At 42.7% G+C, this 21,306-nt stretch overlaps 1 protein-coding gene across 1 annotated transcript; it reads right to left on the bottom strand.

Annotated features, from left to right (window-relative positions):
• Positions 1-832: 832 nt before the first annotated feature.
• On the bottom strand, positions 833-19,500 carry DUSP29 (dual specificity phosphatase 29). The gene is made up of 4 exons (XM_015866810.3): positions 19,366-19,500; positions 13,281-13,483; positions 5,774-5,994; positions 833-1,130 (listed from the first exon to the last, which is right to left on the bottom strand). The coding sequence occupies exons 2-4, from the start codon at positions 13,460-13,462 to the stop codon at positions 883-885; spliced, it is 651 nt and encodes a 216-aa protein (XP_015722296.1). The 5' UTR covers positions 13,463-13,483; positions 19,366-19,500; the 3' UTR covers positions 833-882.
• Between the last annotated feature and the right edge of the window lie 1,806 nt (positions 19,501-21,306).

Below are 21,306 nucleotides of genomic sequence, written 5' to 3'. Positions count from 1 at the left end.
TCTGTGGGAACTTTTCTGTGGCAATATGAAGGACACAGTATATTTCTTGTGTATTGTTCTAGTTGTCACAAGTGGAAGAAAACAAGCCACGAAGCATTATTTTCTCAGTGTGGTTGGTTTTTCTGCTTGAGATGCAGGGTTGTGTGTGGCCTAGTAAATGGAGTTGGATAATGTATGCGTTGGACTTAAATTGTTCAACTGCCTAAATTTTAGGAAAAGCAAGTTAGAAATGAAACTGCTCAGATGACGCGTGAGTATCTGCATGAAATGTTACCCATTGTGTCTGTTCATACATCTCATCTTTTCAAGGACTTTGCTTTGTTTCTAGCTTGCATGTTCTGCTGCAGAGTCCATTGTGAAGATTTGTTTGGAGGCTCTCTGAACACTGTGCTGCTCTTAGATTATGTAAAGAAATGGCAGTGCTGGGAAAGAACATAAAAGACAAACTTCTGGGAAGTTCTTCAGGACTATGGGACTAAACAATTTGTCTGTGTTGCAACTATCTCAACATTTTTCCTGCACAAGCTCTTCAGGAATTGCTAGTTCCTCTCTTTTAAAGGTCACATACTTGGACTAGGATCAGGATTTTGGGGGTACTCAGATGTTTTCATTTAAGTTACGCCTGGTTTTGTGCTGGATAAACTTTATAGAGGGAAGATTTGTTGATGTCGAGAACGTTTCTGTTAAAGCTACGATATCCTAAGATGATTGGTTTTAAATTTGACTTCTTTTGTTTCCCAACCTGACAACATCTGAAATGATTTTGATATTTTTCCTTCTAGATAATAAATGAGCCCTCTGATTGCATAATTAACTACAGCTTTTCTTCCCCTCCTTTTATGGAGTTTATTTTCCAGTAGCACAACCCTGCCGGGAGCAGTACTAGGTTGTGGTGTTGTTCTCATCGTCATTGGATGGTAGGCTGTTTTTGGTGTTCCTCCTCTGCAGTGCCAACGCTATGTCCAGTTCTCTCAGCTGCTTCAAGAAGCCTCTGTTTGGCAGAATGCATCGGTGCCGTGATACTTGCTCAATGGCATCCACCACTGTCATGTTCTTGTAAATCATCAGGTAAGCCAAGACCAATGTGGCTGACCGGCTGCGACCCATAGCACAGTGCACGAGGACCTTGTCTGTGGAAACAGAGAAAAATGATGCAGAGAAGACAGTGGCAGATTAGTTTTTCTTACAGTAAAGTTTTCTGTAGCGCTCCTGCTCCATTTGGAGGTTTAAATACACTTAGTAGTATTTTTTGTAAGATCTGTCTTTTTACAGGTTGGGAAACTGAGTCTTTCTATGGTAAGTATTTCTGTAAGACATGAACACAGAACACAGTCTTTGTAGGAAATTACCTGTTTAATCCTAAACCAGATATCTTTGATTTTATTTGTAAACAACTGTTTCAGAGAAGCTCTAGAGGCCTTGTTTGAAGTAAGAAAGGAAGCCCAGCTGCACCCTGTGTTTATCACAGAGGTGTGGGAGGGTTTGTAGTGCTTTCAAACCATCTTTTCATGAGGGCAAATGGGATACAGGGAGGTGCATTTATCTTTACTATGAGCTAGAGATAAAAGCTGACAAAAATATTCTTTTGGTCTTGCACCATTTTCCTTCAAGATCTGAATCACGTTACTTTGGCCCAAGTTTTTGATGTGTAAAACATTGCTGACAGGGTTTAGTGATATTTTGAGAGTGGAAGGCGTTAATAGGCTACCACATGGGTAGAAAGAAACCACTTCTTAACTCCAGAAAAGCTTGTTTAGCAGTCTTCTCTGGGTAGTCTCAATGGAATTAAAGTCATGTTTTTGTCAACTCTTTGCCTCACTGTGTAACTCCCTGTTTTATAGAATGGTGTCCTTGCAGCAGTGGCCTGTCTTGTGTACTATAAATGCAGTCTCTGCTAATAGACTTATATCTGTGGAGAGATGTTTTAGCTTTATGACTTCGCTTGGTTTAAGTTCATATTTCTAGTGGCAAAAGTCTGTATTTTCAGGTGCTGGCAGGGATACAGCCTTCCTCATTTGCCTTGTCCAGGGTGGTGGAGAAAGTGAGTAGAAAGTGGGTTCAGGTCTGATTAACAGGCTTGGAAACACTTCAAAACATTTCCAGAAATGAAGCAAAGCCCTTCAGGGGGTCACACAAAGGGCTGAACTGCTGAAGGAAGTAGATTTGGAATGGTGTCTCTAACACTCTGTTAAGCTAAATTGCCACAGGGAAGAGAAAAAGAAAAAAAAGGAAAAAAAGAAAAAAAGAAAAAAAAAAGAGGAAAAAAAAACTTGTCAGGGCCAATAATAGTTTCTCTGTCAGTTATGCCTAGTGAGAAGTGTTGGGTGCAAAGCCATGACTCCTGCTGATTAACTCCTTTGCTTCCAGGCATGAGACGATGTGTTGGCACAAGTAGCGTTGCTGTGTAATGGATGCAATAAGAACTGCCAACAGTAGAGGATTAATGGTTACAGGCTGCATCCTAATCCCAGCAGATAGTCTTAGAGGCATCTTGGCAAAATTCCAGTCTCTGATAGCTGTAAGTGCCTCTTCCTCTTGGAAAATGATAATCCCTTCTATTATTACTCCAAATATTTGAAACGGATGAAAACCATCACTTGCTCAGCCCCTCACACTCTTTTTTAGAGCTTCCTACCTTGTAAATGGTTGTTGACATAGGACAAGGAATGCTTTGCTTTTGTGTGGGTGGGAAATGGGTTCTTGGAGAAAATGTGCATATTCATATTATATTAACTAATGCAAAAATGACCATACAATTTTCTGAAATGCCTTCTAGTTGTAGGAAAATTAAGATCATGGTTTCCTGTGTATGTTCAAAACCTGACTGCCTGTCACAGCAAGATGCTTGAACTCTTCTGCAGAGCTGCATGCCTTCTGTGCTATTTTGTAGTCTCTTTAGTTTTGATGTAAAAAAAAAAAAAACATGCAAGTCCTCTCTACCAAAGAGGGGATCCACTCTTGCAGTCTGTCTAATTCTGACCAGTTATATTTAGTTGCACCTTGAGGGTTATAGAATCCCATGGAACTGGAGTTCTGCTGAGTGGATTCAGGTGGCTGGATTGCTGTGCTCACTTTGCTTGGAGCTTGGGCTTGTGCTTCTTCAAAAACTTGTCGAATGGAGTTTTCACTTTCCAGAGCCAGATGCAGTAGGAAATGTTGATGTTTCTGTGGTCAAATGCTTTGGATCTTTCTATCTACGTCTAATTCTTCTCACATTGCCTTTTTTTATTCTCCATCTCTAATGTGTTGTTCTTGCTGTTTTTCCCATGACATCTTTGCAAGAAAAGAAAATGGTGTTCTCGTCCATTTTACATTTTGAGAAACTGTGACACCAAGAGAACAAATACTAAAGACATCTTAAATTAGCGCCTTCTCTCCCACTAAACTGGCCTCACTGGTATGAAATTTTACGCTGTCCTAAGGTCTGAATTCTGTATTTTGGGAAATCTTCATGCACAGTGAAGGATAGCTTGCATGATTGCAAACAGAAGCTGTTTTCATAGAATTCAGAATCACAGAATGATTTGGGTTGGAAGGAATGTTTAAGATCAGCTCATTCCAATCCCCTGCTTTAGGCAGGGACACCTCCCTTTAATTTTCTTAAAACCCCATCCAGCCTGGCCTTGAATGCTTCCAGGGAGGGGCATCCACAGCCTCTCTAGGCAACCTGTTCCAGTATCTCATCACTCCCACTGTAAGTAATTTTTTTCCCAATATCTGGTCTAAATCTACTGTTTTCCCTTTTCCTATCACTGCATGCTTTTATAAGAAGTCCCTTCCCAGCTTTACTGTAGGCCCCTTCAGTTGCTGGAAGGCTGCTTGCTATAATGTGCCCCCAGTGCTTTCTCCAGGCTGAGGAGCCCCAACATTCTCAGCCATGCTCGTAAGGCAGGTTCTTTAGCCTTCAGATCATCTTCATGGCCCTCCTATGGGCCCACTCCAGCAGCTTGATGACCCCAGAACTGTATGCAGTACTCCAGGTGGGGTTTCACCAGAGCGGAGGGGCAGAATTATCTTCCTCACCCATTTTCATCTTCAGTCCATCTGCCCATGCTTAAAGTCTGCTAATACTGCTCTGATGAAGGAGCCCTTCACCATCACAGGGATTTTAGGCAGTTTAGGGACTTTAGGCACTTGAAATACATAACATAGACTAGATGGGCATTCACAAAGAAGATGAGCCGTGTCTAGCAATCTGTTGCTATAGTTTAAACACCACGCGGATTTGATGGTCAGCACACAGCTGCAGAAACAATTTCAGCTGGTAGGATCTACTTCAGAGCAGGCTTTTTTGTTCTGTAGTTCATCCAGTCACTCTTTAATCTGATCCTTTGCTTCAGTGCTGGACTGGTGTCTGGTACAGACTTAGAACTTCTTGGACTTAGTGGTTTTGAAACAAGGTTCACACTTTCCCCTACCCCAGCACATACTGAATTTCAAGTATTTTGAAGGTTTTGCAGCCTTGCTTTGTGCTTGTTTCTTTCCCTTGGTGCGGCAGGCAGTGATGTTGCAGGAATAGGAGATCTGCAGGGGTAAAGAAGTCTGCATTTCTTATTTCAGCTACTCCAGTCTGATAGTGACCTCTGGCCTCCAGCCATGGCTAGACACAGGTGTGGTACAGTTACCCTCTCCTTCCCGAGGGCACTGCTTCAGACAGATTGTTTGAAATGCCAGGTACCTTTCTTCACAAGTCATTCAGCTCCTGAAGCAGTTTCTCCAGCTATTTGGACTTTGATTTTAAAACCACTGCTTTCAAGACTTTCTCTTTAACAAGAGAAGAGACTGTTGCTGTAGACTGTACTTGCTGAAAGGCTAAAGTTGTAAAGACTTGGCTGGTTGCTAGAGGCGAGCCAGGTAGCAGTTTGCTGCACCTGAGCTTAACAGCCAGGAACAGAAGCTGACAGGAGACTGGAAACATGACATGTGACCCTCTGGTATTAAGGTCTTTGTAGGTCAGATGGAAATCTAAAGTTACTCTGCTGGTTTTTTGTAAAATAGCCTGTTGAGAATTTTATTTTATTTTTAAGTTTTGGGCACTGAGGAAGAGTAGGAAGCAAAGGGGTCAAAGCAACCTTGAAAGCCAGTGAGTCCGAGGCTTGTAGCCCTTCATCGCTATAAAGCTTTCTGATAGAACTCTGCTGGAGGTCAGCGAGTAATGGATTCTGATAATCAAGCTGAGAAATTACAAAGGCTTTAATGAAATGTTTTGACACCTCCACTGTCAAGAGTTTTTTCCATCCCCATCTGCTTTGTAGTTGACAAATCTGCTGCAGCTTGGGGTGGATGTGGTGGCCAGGTAGGAAGGTGGGTTTTGTATTTGCAGAAAGTGAAGCAGTGGAATGGCAGTCTGGAGCGTCTGTAGAACATCCCCTTTCTTAATGGGGACTAATTTAAGGAAAAAGACAGCTAATTCAAGAAACCAAATCAATCTCTGATAGTGTCTGAGCCGTTTATGAAGGAAAAAGTCAACAAAAAAACTCAAAACATTTCTCTCTTAGACAGAAAACCTTAATGCAGCCTGTGTGGACTTCTGTCGAATGGATTGGGGTTGGGATTCTTGAGCTGCTGCTAGCACTGCGGTGAGAAACATCCCAAGTGCAGTTACTATCACTGGTCTTGTCTTAAACAACTAGTTCCATTACAGACTTGGTATTCCTGGTTATCCTGTATTGGACCTGTTTCATTCTCACACAGTTCTATGCTGTGAGCTCTGCTTCTAATCAGATGAGGTAAACAGCGTGCTGTTTTTAACCATTTTCAGCACCCTCCTTACTTCTTTCATTCTGAAGCGCATTGTCAATGAATTTAGAAGCAGAATAAAAGAACTGGCTGAGGTTGAAAGTGGGAAGATCATCTGCCTCCACTCCATGGTACTCCACAGTCATGTCTTTGTAATATTCTGGTCCCGTGTCCACATTCCGCTGCCCATGAGCTGCATTGAGGATGTGAGTGAAGCCTGCCTTCTCCAGGCTGTAGCGATCTAATGCTGTTTTCCTGTTAAAACAAAAACAGTCTTCTAAATGACTGTTGTGTTAAACCAGATATCTGAAGCAAGAAGAACTAGATATGAAATTGGAATCAGTGTTCAGTGGAAGCTGAAAGTCATACATTTGGCCTTAATATCGTGCTTTATTTTTGTCATCTCTTCCCTTGGATAAGAGATGTGAGAGAGGAGAGGAAACCCAATGTTTTTGTTTGCTCAATACCCACTGAATGTGCTTGTGCAGCCCAGAGTTTCTCTAAAATTGCATTGTTTATAGTTAGGCATGTAAAAATTAATTTCTGTGCAGAAAGTTCTGTTAGAGAAAGTTTCTAATTTTGGAAGGCTTTCTTTGGTAAAAGCTGTCAAGCTTTATTAGTGTATAGAAAGATTACTAGACCTAAAAATAATAATAATAATGAAATATATGCTTTATTTTGTTAATATATTTACACTTAACCCGCACGAAACTATGAAACTATGAAACTTAACTACTGCTGCCATAAATGAATTAATGCATTGTGGAAAAGTGCTTTTTCCAACTAAAAATACTTCTCTCTGTGAATGGTTTCCTGAGCATTTCAGTGTGTATGTGTAGCTTCTGTCACACAAGATGTCATTGTGTGCTACCTGTTATGCTTCATAACTCTGGAGGTGACAGTTCAGAATGGCTTTAAGTTGGCTCCACCTGATACTGGGATAGAGAAAATGCTTCCATATACCAGATTTAGCTGAAAGCATGAACCCAACAGTGAAAGACCAGGGTTCCCAGGTGAGAACTGTGCCCCTCTAGAACAGTTGCAAGTGAGGTCATTGAACATAAAGCAGTGAACATAAAGCAGGATTGCATTGTAGTTAAGGCCAATTAAAAAGTAGGTGGAGTTTTTGATACGCTGTAGATACTACCAAAGTTGGCTTCTGCAAGCACTTCTCAGACTAATATACATCATTTGAATTAAATGATGAAGTTGTACTGATGAAGGGCAATACCATAGAGTAGGTTGCACAGCAATCATATTTAAGTTTGCCACCCCTACACTGATCTGGAATCCAGTTTTCCTGTTGCCTTGTTTAGGTTCTTTGGAGATTACATTTTGTTGTAGTGAGTGCAACTAATGCATTTGTTCCTGACAGGCTTGTTCTGTGGCTCAGAATCTTATTTTAGAGCATTCAGCTTCCCTCATTGTTTTAAAAGGTGTTCACAAAGAAGGGATACTGTCCTCTGCTAACTGCTTAGGCAGTCAGCTATGGTATGGTGAAAATAAGAGCTGTGGGGCATGGGTGATGTACTGCAGCTGACACCACCATCATACAGGCTGTTAAACTTGAGGTCTTGCTGTGTGAGCAGCGTGTTGGCTGCCACTTAACAGAGAGACCCACACACTTGTAAACGCAGACATGGTTGTGCCTCTTGGTGTGTTTTGATTGTGCTGCCTTTAGCCCTTCGGTGAGCTCTGACCTTGTGTGTTGGATGGTTTTGCTTTCCAACCTCAGCTGAATCTGTTGTGTAGTACCATTGTGTAAGTAGCCTTAACTGCCTGTTTATTCTGATCGCAGCTATTGTTGCTGTTGTTTCTTTTTGCCTGATAGTTTTGTTTATATCCAAGGTAGATAGGAGGGAATGCTTTAGATCTCACTTGCAGTTTTCACGATGCCTGAGGCATCATTATTTTAGATGAACAGAAAGAATAGCTCAAGCATCGATATCTACAGGTGTTCAGTAAGCTGAGGTGACTAATAGCATGGGATCACTCAGAGTCTGTTGTATGAATCATAATACCTTGTTGGAGGATTTAGAGTTCAGTTTTTAATTCACTTCCAGCTGAAAATGGTGCAGGCTTTTCCATTGCGATTGGCTCAATGCCAGACTCTTAACAGTCAAGTTTAAGACTATTCTTTTCCCCACTTTAGGTGCTGCTATTTTGTAATAAAATGTGATTAATATTTCCATTTCAGTGATGGTAGTTGAATTTAAAGTAGCCACCCTAAAGAAGTTTGCTACAATTGTCAGTGCGGGTGAAGCCATAAGCATTTGAATATTCTTTCAATTGTTTTCATTTTGTCCATTGTCACCATCTGTGCTGCTGGCACTTGATTTCCTCTTAAACTGTGTAGTTGCAGTCTCCAGAGTTTGCCCTGAATGTGTTTCTATGCAGAGGAGGTGAAGTGTAGCATGGAGAGATAACAGTTAAAGTTTCGGTATAATTCAGTTTAGTAAGAGATGAACTGGGCAGATTGGTCCCATATAAAGACTCATTAGCTCTTTTAATTCAGAGCACATAAACATATGCTAAAAGTTAAACACATAAGTCTCCCTTTGGATAGCAAAGCAGGGTGAGCAAAAGCACAGTGCTTTGCTGAATCAGACCCTGCATTTACTGCTGTAGGACAGATGGACTCATAAAGATGTTTTGTAAAGTTCTGAGGCAAGGGGGAGTGCTTCAATATGGGAATGCCACCTAAATAAAGAAAATGAGAGAGAAAGTAACTTTCACATAGGGATATATAAATAATATTGGACTATCACCAAGAGGGAGCGACTGGCCCAAACAAAAATGTCATCCACTTGGAGACGGCTCCTGAAGGAGTATTTACATCTTTTAGGCTGTGCAAGGGCAGGTAAAGGGCTGCCCAAAACTCAACTTTGCCTGCTGTCAGTTTTAAAGCAAAGATCTTCACAAGTTTTTCTTGTGAGCAAGCACCACAGTAAATTTAGCATTCTGGAAGCAACAGCGTAAGTAGCTATAATGTAAAAGAAAATCCTTCCTTTTAATTTATCATTGCCAGTGAACCAAATCCCTTTCCTCTCTTTTCAAAATACTGCCATTAACAAGCTGGAGCCTGGCTGCTTCTGTCAGGAAGATGCTCAAACCATCGGGGTTGGAAGAGAGGAAAAAACAACTTTCAGGCACTGCAGCCTGAACCTCCATGTGAAGTATTAAAGTATTTATCAGCAGCTAACAAAGGGAAGAAAAGGTGGCTCAGGACAAAAACACAGCTGCATCTAAAAGGAAGGAATCCTGCAAGACTCCTTGTGAGCAAAATGGATAGAGCAGCTCACTCCATAGGTAAGTCAGCTCTTCATAGCTGGTGCTGGCTGACTACAACTGGTGTGTATGTTTATGAGCTGCAAGTAGAGCCAAGTTTCTTAATCTTCATGTAAAGGTTGAGCAATGCAAACATGTTTCAGTATAGGCTGTGAAATCCCATGGATTGACGTGACCCAGATTGACAAAACAGAAGGAAATCTGAGACAACACGTTACTAGAAGAGGAATTGTCCTTCTCAAATTTTCTCATTTTTTTTTACAAGCTTGATGCAGGATGATAACGTACCAGATGGTCAGTGTCAGAAAGAAGCTTCCTGAATATAGGCAACACTGACGCTTTCTTTTTCTTCTTTTTTAAAGAAAATCTGGCATTTCTCCCTGCTGAGGAGAGATGTTGAGAATTTCTAATAATACTGACCCAATTTCCCTTGGTAACTCTAGCACTGAGGGAATCTAGCGATAGTGGAGCGTTGTAGCCCTGTTTCCTTCTGAGGTGTTGCTCCGTTTCTGTGGATACCTCCTGTTCAGTGTGAATTAGAAGAATTATGTTACCACTGAAAGGACTGAACAAGATCTTCATAACTTGTAATAGAAAAAGATTTAGCAGCCCATTTTCTTCTATTTCCAAATGATGGGTTTTATTGATTTATTTATTATTTTATTTTTATTGCGTATTTGTCTTTTTGCAAGTGATACGACACAGATAGAGGAAATTCCTCTCAGCTTTCTATATAGCAAAGGCATCGAGCCAGTTTCTAGTCCCAGCTTCAGTCACTTCTGTGCCACATCAAGTGCTAGAAATCATCTGCAGCCTGGGATATTGCCTTGAGAAGACCAGAAGGGTGGATGACAAGTGTTACTTGTCTTGGAAATGGTGCTTTAAGAGGTTTTTTGTCCAGTGTTACAGATCTGATTTTCTGGATTTTAGCTGTTAAAATTGGCAGATTCTCATTCTAATGGAGTTGAAACTGTCCTTGTGAGTATTGTTATAAAATGTACAGGCACCCTATTTTTGTATGATTAGTATCTTGTAAGTCCTGGGAGTTCATAATGCTAACCAGTGGGAAGTAACTATTTGTTACTCTGAGTGAGCCCCATCTGTTTTCTCCTAGATTTGCATAAATTGTCTTTGTAATTCGTCGCTTGGAAATCTTTTTCTTTTTTTTTCTACTGGGGAAAGAGGGGAGAGCACAATGGAAGCCAGTATTTCAGTTCTAGTTACATATTTCAGTTACCACAGGTTTCAGTCTGTAGGTGTGAGCTACCTGTGTGTCTTACTGAACTTCACTTGAGTTACTTCTCAAAATCAAAAGCCCTGAACCTCTACAGAAAGAAGCACAGCCCTTCACTCCCTTAAAGTGTGAGCCCTGTTCAGCTATTTGACTAAAATTTTTCATATTTATCCTATGAAGAACTGGTCTCCAGAACGCTTCCTGGGAGTAGTTTGGGTGCATGGTAAGACTTGAAATTGGGATCAGGCCTTAAATCCTAATGAGAGCTAGAGGGTGGCTAGGAGGAAATCACAGTTGTAGGAGGTCTTTGGCAAACACATTCTTTGAAATTAAGAAATGTGGAATCACGAACATCATCTTGGGCAACAAGGCAGTTGCAGAAAAGCCACAAGGGAGGAACTACAAGCTGCATTTGTGGGAGAGACTTTCCATGAGATTGTGGTGAACCACGCAGGCTTGAGGTTAGTCAATAAAACTGCCCATGCCAGTAACCTGGTGACCACTGAGAGAAGGAAGCGAGACAGAACCATTTTTCTGTCTCTGGACATGAGGAAGACACAAGCGAGCACTAATCCTGGTAGCAGATAAATCAAAAGCTTGGCAAAGCATGCTTTATTCCTATCGCTGGGCTGTCTCCTGCAAGTTCCAGTGCGTGGTCTTTAAAAGTCCTTGGAACTTGCTGGAGGAAAATTTCAATTGGAGCTGAACACAGCATGTTATATTTTGAGGCTTTGATTATTCTGGGCCTGACAGGCTCGTGGAGATTTCATTGCCTCTGGGCAACATCTGCAGTGAAGCCTTGTAACAAAGGCACTGAGTGGCCTCACAGGGCTCCTTGATAGCCTGTGTTGCATTAATGGAAGATGTGGTTATGTAGTCAGGGTAATTAATTAGCATTTCCATAAGCAGTCACAAGTCCTGTTAACCTTGTAAATGCAGGAGGCAGGAATGAAGCGCAGATGTAGAGGCTCTGAGGATAAACTGTGTGTGTTCACTTGATTTTGTTGATGAGCTCCACTAAATTCTTTTAAGATCAACCTTAATTTAGCATGGCTAAGGATGCAAATACACCCAACATCTGTTCACGTCTCCATGGCAGCTCTTTGGTGACCGATGCTACAGTGAGATCTTAAAATAATACGAAACCCCTACCATTCTGAAGGGGAAGCTGTTGGTCAAAAGTAAGATGTGGAGCTGGCTGAGGAAAGATATTAAAGGTGCCTGGATGCTGCCTGCTTCAAATCAAATACGTGTTCTGGTCGTGAGAGCTGCATCTTGCCTGCAGACCAGCTCTCATCTCAGATTCTCTGATCCTGGATATCACATTTGCCCTCAGCGTTTTCATCAGCCCTGGCTGATGATAGTCATCCTCTTGCTGGGAGCCCCATTTCCTGCGAAGCTTTGCTTCTATTTGTCCTCACCACCTGTTTCCCAATTCTTTTTTCATCTCCATTGGCTCTAGAAGCTTGTTTTCTCTGGTTAGTTTGCATTAAGTGAAGGTGTGTTTTATTCAGTGACACCTCTTAGAGTTGATGCCATTGCAAGGTGTAACAAGCCCCTGTTACAGGAACAGTTGCATGAAAGACAGTTGGTGGGCAGTGTCTGCGCTTGGAGGCTGTGGAGACCCACTGTCTCCTCTTTGCTCAGAGGGCAGAGTTGCAGCCTCGTCACAGAGGTATGAGGCAAATTCTTCTAACCGCTTCATTCAGAATAATGCTGGTGTCTGAACAAAGAAGTGGGGAATTAATGCCAGAAGAGGCTGTTATTTTCTCTGAATCTTGAGCTGGAAATATGTAATGAGTGGCAGGGTAGGATAAGAAGACGACAATTCAAACCCATTTTTCCTTTTCTCGAACAAGCTTATGATTTTTTTTTTTCCCCCTCTAAGTGACAGCCTCTGCTTGGTTCAAGCCCAGATCTCGTGTGTCTTTCTATTGCCTCTGGCGCCACAGAAGTAATTGGTCGATGATATTAGGAGCCTCGTAACTTCCAAGATTGTATATCTTTCGTTTTATAAGCTGGCAGCAGATGAATTTTAGGACCTTTAAAAAAATTATTGAGAGCTTTGGAGTCAGTGGGACTGCTGCTTGTGCCTTACAGTGATGATGTAAAGTAGATGTCATGTTTGGGAAGGGTGTTGAGGAAAATGGGAAGTGTACCAATAGTGCCTAAGGGGTAAGAAAAGCTCGCTTGTTCTGATCAGGGTTTGGTTTGGGGGTTTTTTGACGGCCTGCCTGCTGCTGCAGTTGGCTCTGTGTCAGAATAGCCTGTTTCATCTTAGTCCTGTGTTCTGCAGTGCTAAGTCCATCTTGCAGGCCTGGGTGTTTTGGGTTTTTTGTTGTTTTTTTCCCAAAATCATATTTGGTGCGATCAGTGAGACACAACTCTACAGCTCTGCCCTTCCGCAGGGTACCATCTGTTTTAATCTCTGGAGCAATTTGGAGATGCAGAGTACTCTGTGTACGCAAGCACAGGCTTGGAAGCACAGAAACACCACAGCAGGTTCAGCTGTCTCTTCAGTCACTTTTCAAAATTACATTTTAGTCTCAGACTGACTGAAGCTGTGGTACAACAGGTCTAGACAGTGCCCTTCAGTCAGAGTAACTGTGAAGAGACTTTCACTTGGAGATAAAATGACAAGTTACTGAGTGATTCTGAGATGATTTATAGCTGACTTTAACTTGAGCAGCCCACACCAGTGCCAGGGCGGCTCTGTGGCCCCATTTTAGCAGTGAGCCCCTCTGCACCTGACCAGTGCTTCACTGAAGCAGCAACATCCCGAGCTGTGTGCTGGTGTTCTGGTAGGACTGTGGCAGCAGGGTGTTCTGCCAACTCTGGCAGCTGTCAGTAGCACATCAAAACAGGCATCACTGATAAAGACTAGCTTGAAGGGTAGGAGGAGAAATGAAACTGCTTGGCTGTTTATGGGCTGCACTTAGCACAGCTTACTCATGACCTATATAGAAATGTACTTCGTGAGCTTACTTGTCGTCTGAGCAGAGGTAGTGTGAACACTTACTCATCTCCTATGTAGAGGTTGGGCCAGACTTCATTGACGTGGGTGTACTTTGGGCATCCTTTCCAAAAGAGCCGCTCCAGTTCAAACGCACCTGGGGTACAGTAATCCCCATCAGGATCCACTTTGATTGCTGTGTATGCATTTTTCTTCCCGGCTTTTGAACCTGCTGATGACATCTCCATGGAGGCTGGTTGTGCAGGCGGCTGGAACACAACGCAAACAGAACACTAAGATGAGGAGGCACAAAGCCTGTGAGTTCTACTTAGCCATGGTGCTCGGAGCAGCACTGGCCAGATGCAGTGGGGCACATTGTGAGCAGGTGTCAGGTTGTTGCTGAGCACACCACTTCTGCTTTTCCAAGATCTCAATGCAGCCCTACACAGTGAACCTTGTAGGCTATTTCTGTGAGCAAGGCTTTGCCTTTTAGCAGCACTTCTGCAGCCACTGACAAATGAGTCCTTAACAAGGGTGAGCTCACTCCTTTTTTTTTTTTTTTGTCTTTTTTAACCTGGATCCATACAGGTGCAGTGCTGCTGCAGGAGGCAGGGAAGGCTGATGGCATTTGGTACCATAAGGTCAAGAGGTTCTCCTGTAATTTTTTTATTTCTAAGCTTTTGACAACTTGAACAAAAATTAGTAGAGAGTAGCGACACCCACATATTTTGTATTGGCCACTGGTGCTGTTCATGTCTGTTTGCAGACAAAAATCTGGCTATTTGTAGAGCATTCCTGCAAGCAAGAGGACCATTTTTCACTGACATCCCATGTTCCCAGAGGGTTTTGTTCCTCGGCTTGGACTCTTCTGTGCCTGTCATGTTCTGTTTCTCAGCAGAACTTGATAAAGCCAAATAATTCCTGTTTTTCAACTCCAAAGCTAGGCAAGATTGCGGAGTCAGTTTTTGTCTGGCATATGTACACCTTTGTTCAAAAACTGGCTTGCTTTCACTGGCAAGGGGATCTGTCTTTCAGCCGAGCTTCCTAAAGCATGATGATGTTTAGCTAAGTGGTCCCCTGAGACACATAAGGGGCTCTGAGGATTAGTTCCTAGCTTACTTGTCTCTCACTCGGTCCTGTGTGCCTTTGAGCAATGTGAGGTCCCATTCCTGTGCCTCCAGGAACCATTCCCTAGGAAAGCCCTCCTTCCTTCGGATTGTGCTAACTCTGTACGCAGACTCAGTGAAATAAGTAATGCTGGACTGTGGGAATGCTGGACTTTGAGAGTGAAAGGACTGTTATCTAGGATGTGATAAGAGAGACTACTAAGAATTGATCCTAACATGAGAGTCTTGATGCTGAGGAACTGACAGCATTTATTCAGGACTCCATAAAAGGGAAGGAAAGGAGAAGAAGAGAAAGAAATGAGATTAGTAATTGTGTCCAGTGTTTGTTACACCAGTAGCCCTGCTCTTAGATCGCAGACCTGAAAATGGGACAGCTACACCTGCAAACATTTGTTTTGTGTCTATGTGAAACCACCTCAGTCTGAAGGTCAGTTAATGCTCTGCAAGTTAGAGCTCTGCTGAGAAATGCTCATCTCTGTGTCCTGGGAAGTCATACGCTCCCTAAATTTTATGTTCTTTATTCCTTGCTGGTGTTATCTGATGCAGGGAGTTTTAAATTGAATTAAAGCACAAGTATCAGTTGAAATTCCTCTGATAAAATAAGCATCTTGGATCTAACACTAGACTAAGTGTAAAGTAATGCAGTTTTGTAGGAGGGCAGGGGGGAAAGGGGCTGCTGTGCTGCTTGAGCTCTGGAATGAATTACCATGAAGCATTTGGTTGGGGAGGACAGAAAGGTGAGCGTCTCTCCAGGAACCAGCTGTAACACCTCATTCTTATTGACTGCTCTGTGTAGATTGAACAGAGCTGAGAGAAGACTGTTCCCTAAGCCAGCCCTCTTAGACTAAAATGAAGGGCGGTGTTAGGATTTCTGGCATTGTGGTAGATTTAAATGTGACTGCTGGCCCAACACAAACCCTGGCAGCAAAGCCTTGGGTACCCACCAGTGTTCAGCTAGTGTAGGGGAGTTCCAGGACTGCCAGCCTGGAACCTGGAGCAGGTCCCAGCCATGGGGTGTTCCCTCTGTGGGCTGGAAGGCCCTATCTGATGCTGGATCCATATTTTCAGGTATGAAAGCTCTTTTGGGTGAGGATAGCCCTCTGTTGTGTGAGGGACCCCTTGCTCCTTCCTCACTGTGCTGGTCCCCAGCTGTGTGCCAGGGATGCCTTGCTGGGACCAGGGCACCTTCTCAAGCCAATGCAATTTGCCTGTCTCATTTTGCAGGTTCTGCTTCTCAATCCCGGGTGTGAATGTAATGCTGCACCACTGCTGCTCACCAATTACGCTGTCATGGACTTAAGTGTAAAATCAGAACAAGGATGATAAAAATTCAGTCATCTGCATTTTTATACCCCAATCTTTCTCTTCATAAATAAGACTAAAGTACATGTTATCTAATGAATTTTATTTGTTAATCATTTGGATGTTTGGAATATTTCTCCCCCTTGGGTTATATGTGTATAAGTGAAAATATTGTTAGTGATTTCACAAAATGGTAATTCAGAATAATGGAGAGTTAATCCTCTTTTCATTAGCGAGCCACTTCAGGACGTACACAGTGGCAAATTACACTGCATTTTAAGTTGTTCTAGAGTGCTGTGCACTAGAAAAAAAAATAACATTAAACTATTTTTGCATTGATAGAAGTAATTGTGTGGCTAATTTGGATAAGCAGCATCTATTAGGCACAGCAAAGGAATCTCTTCTTTATGCTCGCTATCCACTCTACAGCTGCCAAATGGAATTGCTTAGTGCTTTTTAGCTTACTTTATTTTTAACAAAACGAGGAGGGAGGAAAGAAAATCTGCCAGTCTGTCTGCTGTTTAATTCAGAGGGAACACAGTCTGGTAGCTGAAACAGTGATACAGCCATTGAAGGTTTCCTTTCTGCCCCTTCTTCTCAGTCCCTTAAGCTACTCAAATTAAACTTATATTTCCAGGAAAGCCCCATTCCAAATTTGGGTAACTGGAAGGATGTGCCCTGCCACCCCAAGGCTGCAGAAGGGTTTTGGAGGCACCAGCCACCAGCAGTACTGGTTGGTAACCCCACAGATGGTGGAGGGTCTGAGGTTCATGTCTGGGTGTGCATGTCGGGCTTCAGTGCATTTCTAATGCTGGTTTTCCAGATGTGGCAGTTTCTGAATGCTATGAAACTGAAAGCCATAAGTCATTATGTACATCACAAAATACTGTATTTTTGGCTCTTTGTGCTGCGTTAGCCTTAGCATTGTGTATAAAGATTCCTAACAGTTTGGCAAGATTTATGTGTGCTTGAGTGTTAAGATCCAAGTGAGCTGTAGAAATTATAGAAGAGAAAGAAAATAAAACAGAAAGAGATGCAGAGAAAAGGACTGCTTTTGTCTTTGTCCTTTGCAAGAAACCATGCACCTTCTGCCCTTCCTTCCTGCACCCCTCCCTGGCCTATGAGGAGTTCACAACAACAAAGCTGCTGTTGCCCCAAGCAAATGTACCCTGGCTGCTAATTTGTGGCTGTGCCTGTGTGTCGGAGGCTGTTGATCCCAGGTAAGGTCAGAGCCCCACAGTGGTGGCATGATGTACAAACATGCAATGAGAGAGGCTAAACAAATAAAAAATGGGAAAGAAAATGGAGGCAGATAGTGATTTGCTTTGCTCTTTTCTTCAAAAGAAACAGCTGCAAAGCTGTTAGTTGCTCTGGATTGCCCAGTATTGGCCACAGGACTTCCTAGCCTTGTTGCCTACTTCAACCCATACTTATATGGCAGAATAGTTTACATTCTTTACCACCCCTGTTTTCTGCTCGCTCTCCCGGTCCATATGACTTTGGCCGCCTTTGCCTGTGAGGCTTTTTTCATGCTGGCTTTATTAAATCTAATCTGGTGTATGTAAGTGTACCGGCTTCAGGTTAGCACTCAGATGCTATTTATCTAACAGGCATTAACTAAAAGGTACTTCTTGCTGAATGTACCAAGCAATTGCAGCTCCAACTGGCTTAGCTGGGAATGAAAGGTCATCAGCATCCTCAGATCACCTGAAGGTTAGGACTTTTTTTGTTGCTATGAGCATTAAACTTGAAAGATGAACCATAAAGTAAGGGAAAAAATGTTCTGTAATTATGGTTAAGACATGTTTTTTTTGTGTGCATGAAGTGCTTGTTACTGAAAAACGTTTGCCATTTCCTTTGATGTTGTGTGGAAAGCTAACATATATGAATGCTTTTTATTTATCAGGAGGAATTCAGCTTTGCTGAGATCAGAAATCATTGAAACCAGGGGATAGCCATCTTCCAGGGGTCCAGCATAAGCAGCTCCAAAAATAATGCTTTCATTTTTATTTACTTCTATTTTTCCAGTTTAATAAGCACCTCAGATAAGACGACGTAGAAACAGCATCCACATTGGGAGGGAAGTACCTGAGAGGAGGTACGGATGGAGAATGCCACTTCTCTTGCACTTTCAAAAAGACTTGTGAGGGCCTGAATCCCATATACTAATCACTCTCCATGTAAGCACTTCCTCAGTGTTAAAGGGACAGAAAAATGAGCTCTAATAACTTCAGGTCTTTAAAAAGAGCAAGAGATTATCAAGTAAGTTCCTGAATTCTTCAGAAAATGTTTGTTGTTTCCCTTCTAGCCAGCATGCAGTCTACATGCTTCCTCTCAGGACAAAAAAGTACTTACCCTTTCTGAGTATGACTAAGCACAGGGCTGTTTTATGCATTGGAAAGTTCTTGCAGAAGTTAATGTGCATGCTGTCTGGAGTGCAGTGTTTATACTCGGGAGGAATATAAACAGTGCTTTGGTTTCCACGTATTTCATGATCGAAGTGCATCATCTGAGCTGAGAGCTAGCAAGCTGCAGCAACAAAAGCTTGCTTTGTTGGATGATTTAACTAGATGAATTTAAAAGTGGTGCTCCCTGTTATGCCACCCCCGTGACATTTTGTTAGCAAATAGCTAGCAATGCTAGCAATAGACACCAAGTGCTGTGTGCTTTCCTGCATGAACCTGGCACTTGCTGTAGCTCAGGGGAATGAGGTACTGTACACCAAAGGTTCCTTGGATGGTTTTTTTTCTAACAGCAGACCAAAAACATGTTAACTTTGTACAAATATCCCTTGGAAGGAGGAGTAAGTCTTTACAAAAAGATCTTTTTATAAAAAGAGCCCCAAACAAGTTAAGCTAAGTGTTGTACATACAAACTGGAAATCTTTGGATATGTGCAGTGTATTTAAGTGAAGAATTACATAATCCCACGTTCCTGTTCCTATCCCAGTATTCACCACAAGCAGTCATTCACCTCAGTTCCTTTATTTTACCTCTGCATTTTTATGCTTGAAGCGTTCAATGACTGTAAAACAGTTCTTGCAATGCATTTGTCTTTAAACTATTTAGAACTAGAAGAATCATAGACTCTGTGTAATTATTTCCCAAACCTCCCTGCTGTGAATATTCAAAACTCACCAACTATTTCAATGAATTTCTAAGCCACAGATGACTTTTTAAAAGCTTATTTTTGCTCCCATTCTTTGTTGCCTGAACTGGTTAATTTAAAACAGGGTAAGCTGAGATTTTGTTAAATATTTTTGGGTGTGCCCAAAGAAACTTAAAACACAGCATCATCTGAGAGGATGGTAACTGAATTGGAAAGGGGAGCTTCAACAGGAGGGTGGAGCGGTTATCAAAGAATAAGAAAAATATTCTGGGATGTAAGTCACAAAATGCTTGGAAAACTGCCTGTTGAGTCCTATCCTTTAAAATTTCAGTTCTCCCTCTAAGATAAATCCAGTCGCTGTAACCTATTTCCCTGTTTATCAAGTAACTTCTGTAATAGAGATGCTTTTATTCTTGATTTTTCTTAAATTGTAAATCTTGTTTCCTAGAACTTTTGGTTCCTTAATAGCCTTTTCCCCTGTGCTGCGGTACTAAGCAGCTGCCTTGGAAGGGTTGCCAATTCTCCCTCCTCACCCTGACTTGCCAGACTAAGCTATAAAGGGAAGCGAAAGGGCTCAAGAAATACAGCAGAAAATGAGTATTGGTCTGACTTACCTGTGAGCTTGGGCAGGTGCTCTAGGTGGCTGGGCTCTGTGGAGTGTGGCAGGGCGACAAAAGAAGTCTTACAAACTTTGAATCTGGAGCCTATTTTTAGATTAGGATTTGCTGACTCTGACCTTCAGTGCTACCCACTCCAAAGGACGGTCTTTGCATCTGCTGGTAAAAGTATTCCCTGATGTCACCTGAAACATTAAACCTGGCAATTTACTTACCTAGCCTTAATGAAACAGATAATGGGATGTCTGTGGATTGACTATAATAATACAGAAATCATCCTTTTATGTTTTTTTCCTTTTGTCACGCCCAGTGCCAAGTTTACCACAGCAAACGTGCTGGGAGCATTTGCCTTCTGCTTCCTGCCATGCTGTGCATGGATGATTTGGCACTGGCACGGTGGTGGGGGTGCCCTCCACGCTGTGCAGAGATCTCCATACCCTGCTTGCACACCTGCCCTACCTGCTGCCTTGTTTTCCTCCAGCTGTTCCTCTCGATATCAACATCACTTCTGAATTGTTTTTTTCCACCTAGAAAGAGACATGGAGCTCTGGTGATGTGGCAGAGAAAGAGGAGGAGGTATGCAGGTGGGAGGTGAACTCAACACACTCCTGCCACCAGCACAGGGAGCCATCACCTCTGCTGAGGCTGTCCCCTTGGGTGTGTAGGTGTGCTGGGATGTGCCTTGCTGGGACCTGCTATTCAGTGGCTGGGTGACCTGTTCTGGGGCTTTGCCTCCAGCCTTGGCCTCATGCCCTCAATGAACTAGCTTTTGATGAATACATAATGGGTCTTATCTCTAGTAATAAAGAAGTAGCCTGCTGTGCATGCCAATGCCTGTAACCAAAGCTTAGGTTACCCGTGCATTTTGTCATTTTTATTTTTTTTCCCCAAAAGTACCCCAAGCACAAGGTAAGTGCCATTAAGTTTCAGAGGGACACTAGCTTTAGTCTCTTGTGGGGAGTTTTAATGAGAGAGCAGCAACCTCTGTTACCCCATCTGTTAAAAGCTAAAAGTTCGTTCCAGAAGGAGCAGGCCCAGCCTTGGTCGTGGCTGTGGCTAATACTGCAGTGCAGATGTGAAGGAATAACAAACAGCTTCAGTTCAAGTTCTGGGCACTGGACCCGCTGCTGTTTTATGCTAACAGCAGCACTCCAGCCAAGTTTCTGTATTACAGAGCGGCTAAGCTCCTCCCTGCCAATTATTCAGATAGTCACTCTTAAAATGCGAGAGAGCTTAGACGTTAGGAACCTGCTGTGCCTTCTAAGTTACCTCAGGAGGTTGTTGTGCAAATTAATTCTACACTGATAACAGAGAAACTTGGGTGGAGGAGGAGATACAGACCCTATATAACAGAAACTAACACGGGTTGCTTTATTTTTATCCCTGTAGGCGACCCAGTACGGGGGAATATGGGTAAAGTGATATGGCAGTGAGGCAAGGAGAGACCGCGTGAGGTGCAGATCTGAGCTCTGCGTGGGGATGGCAGCGGCCTCCTGCTTCCCTCCGGCTGTCGCCCCACCAGGTTGTCTTTCTGATGTCAGGCCGATGGCACGGCAGTGTCTTGTGGTATTGTTTTTTCGGGCTGACATTCTGAGTGCCAGGAATATTAAGCTGAAGCAAAAGTATTTGTTTGTCTGCCTGGCTGTCAAAACAATGCGAGTCCTTGTGCCCCTCTCTGTAGGGTCCTGAGAATGTGTAGGGAGGGATCGTTCACCTCCTGGAAAAGTGTTCTATTTTGGGGAATGTTTGTGTGTGTTTCCATTAGTTTTGCTTTTGTTAGCTAAAAACTGCTAGCTGCTGAGATGTTTTGAGAACAGCTGATGAGTTAGATTGCTTTGGAGCCCTTACAGTTGGGAAACATGGCAGGCAGGCTCTTATTTTGAAAGAGGTAAGTACCTGCCCTCTGAGAAGTCGAAGAGTTGCCTTGGGCTCTTGGGA

This window comes from Coturnix japonica, chromosome 8 (genome assembly GCF_054131305.1).
Source record: "Coturnix japonica strain WE chromosome 8, WE-NBRP24, whole genome shotgun sequence".
Classification (NCBI taxonomy): domain Eukaryota; kingdom Metazoa; phylum Chordata; class Aves; order Galliformes; family Phasianidae; genus Coturnix; species Coturnix japonica.
The sequence above is the reverse complement of the archived record's forward strand: the minus strand, read 5'-3'. Positions and strand labels throughout refer to the sequence as shown.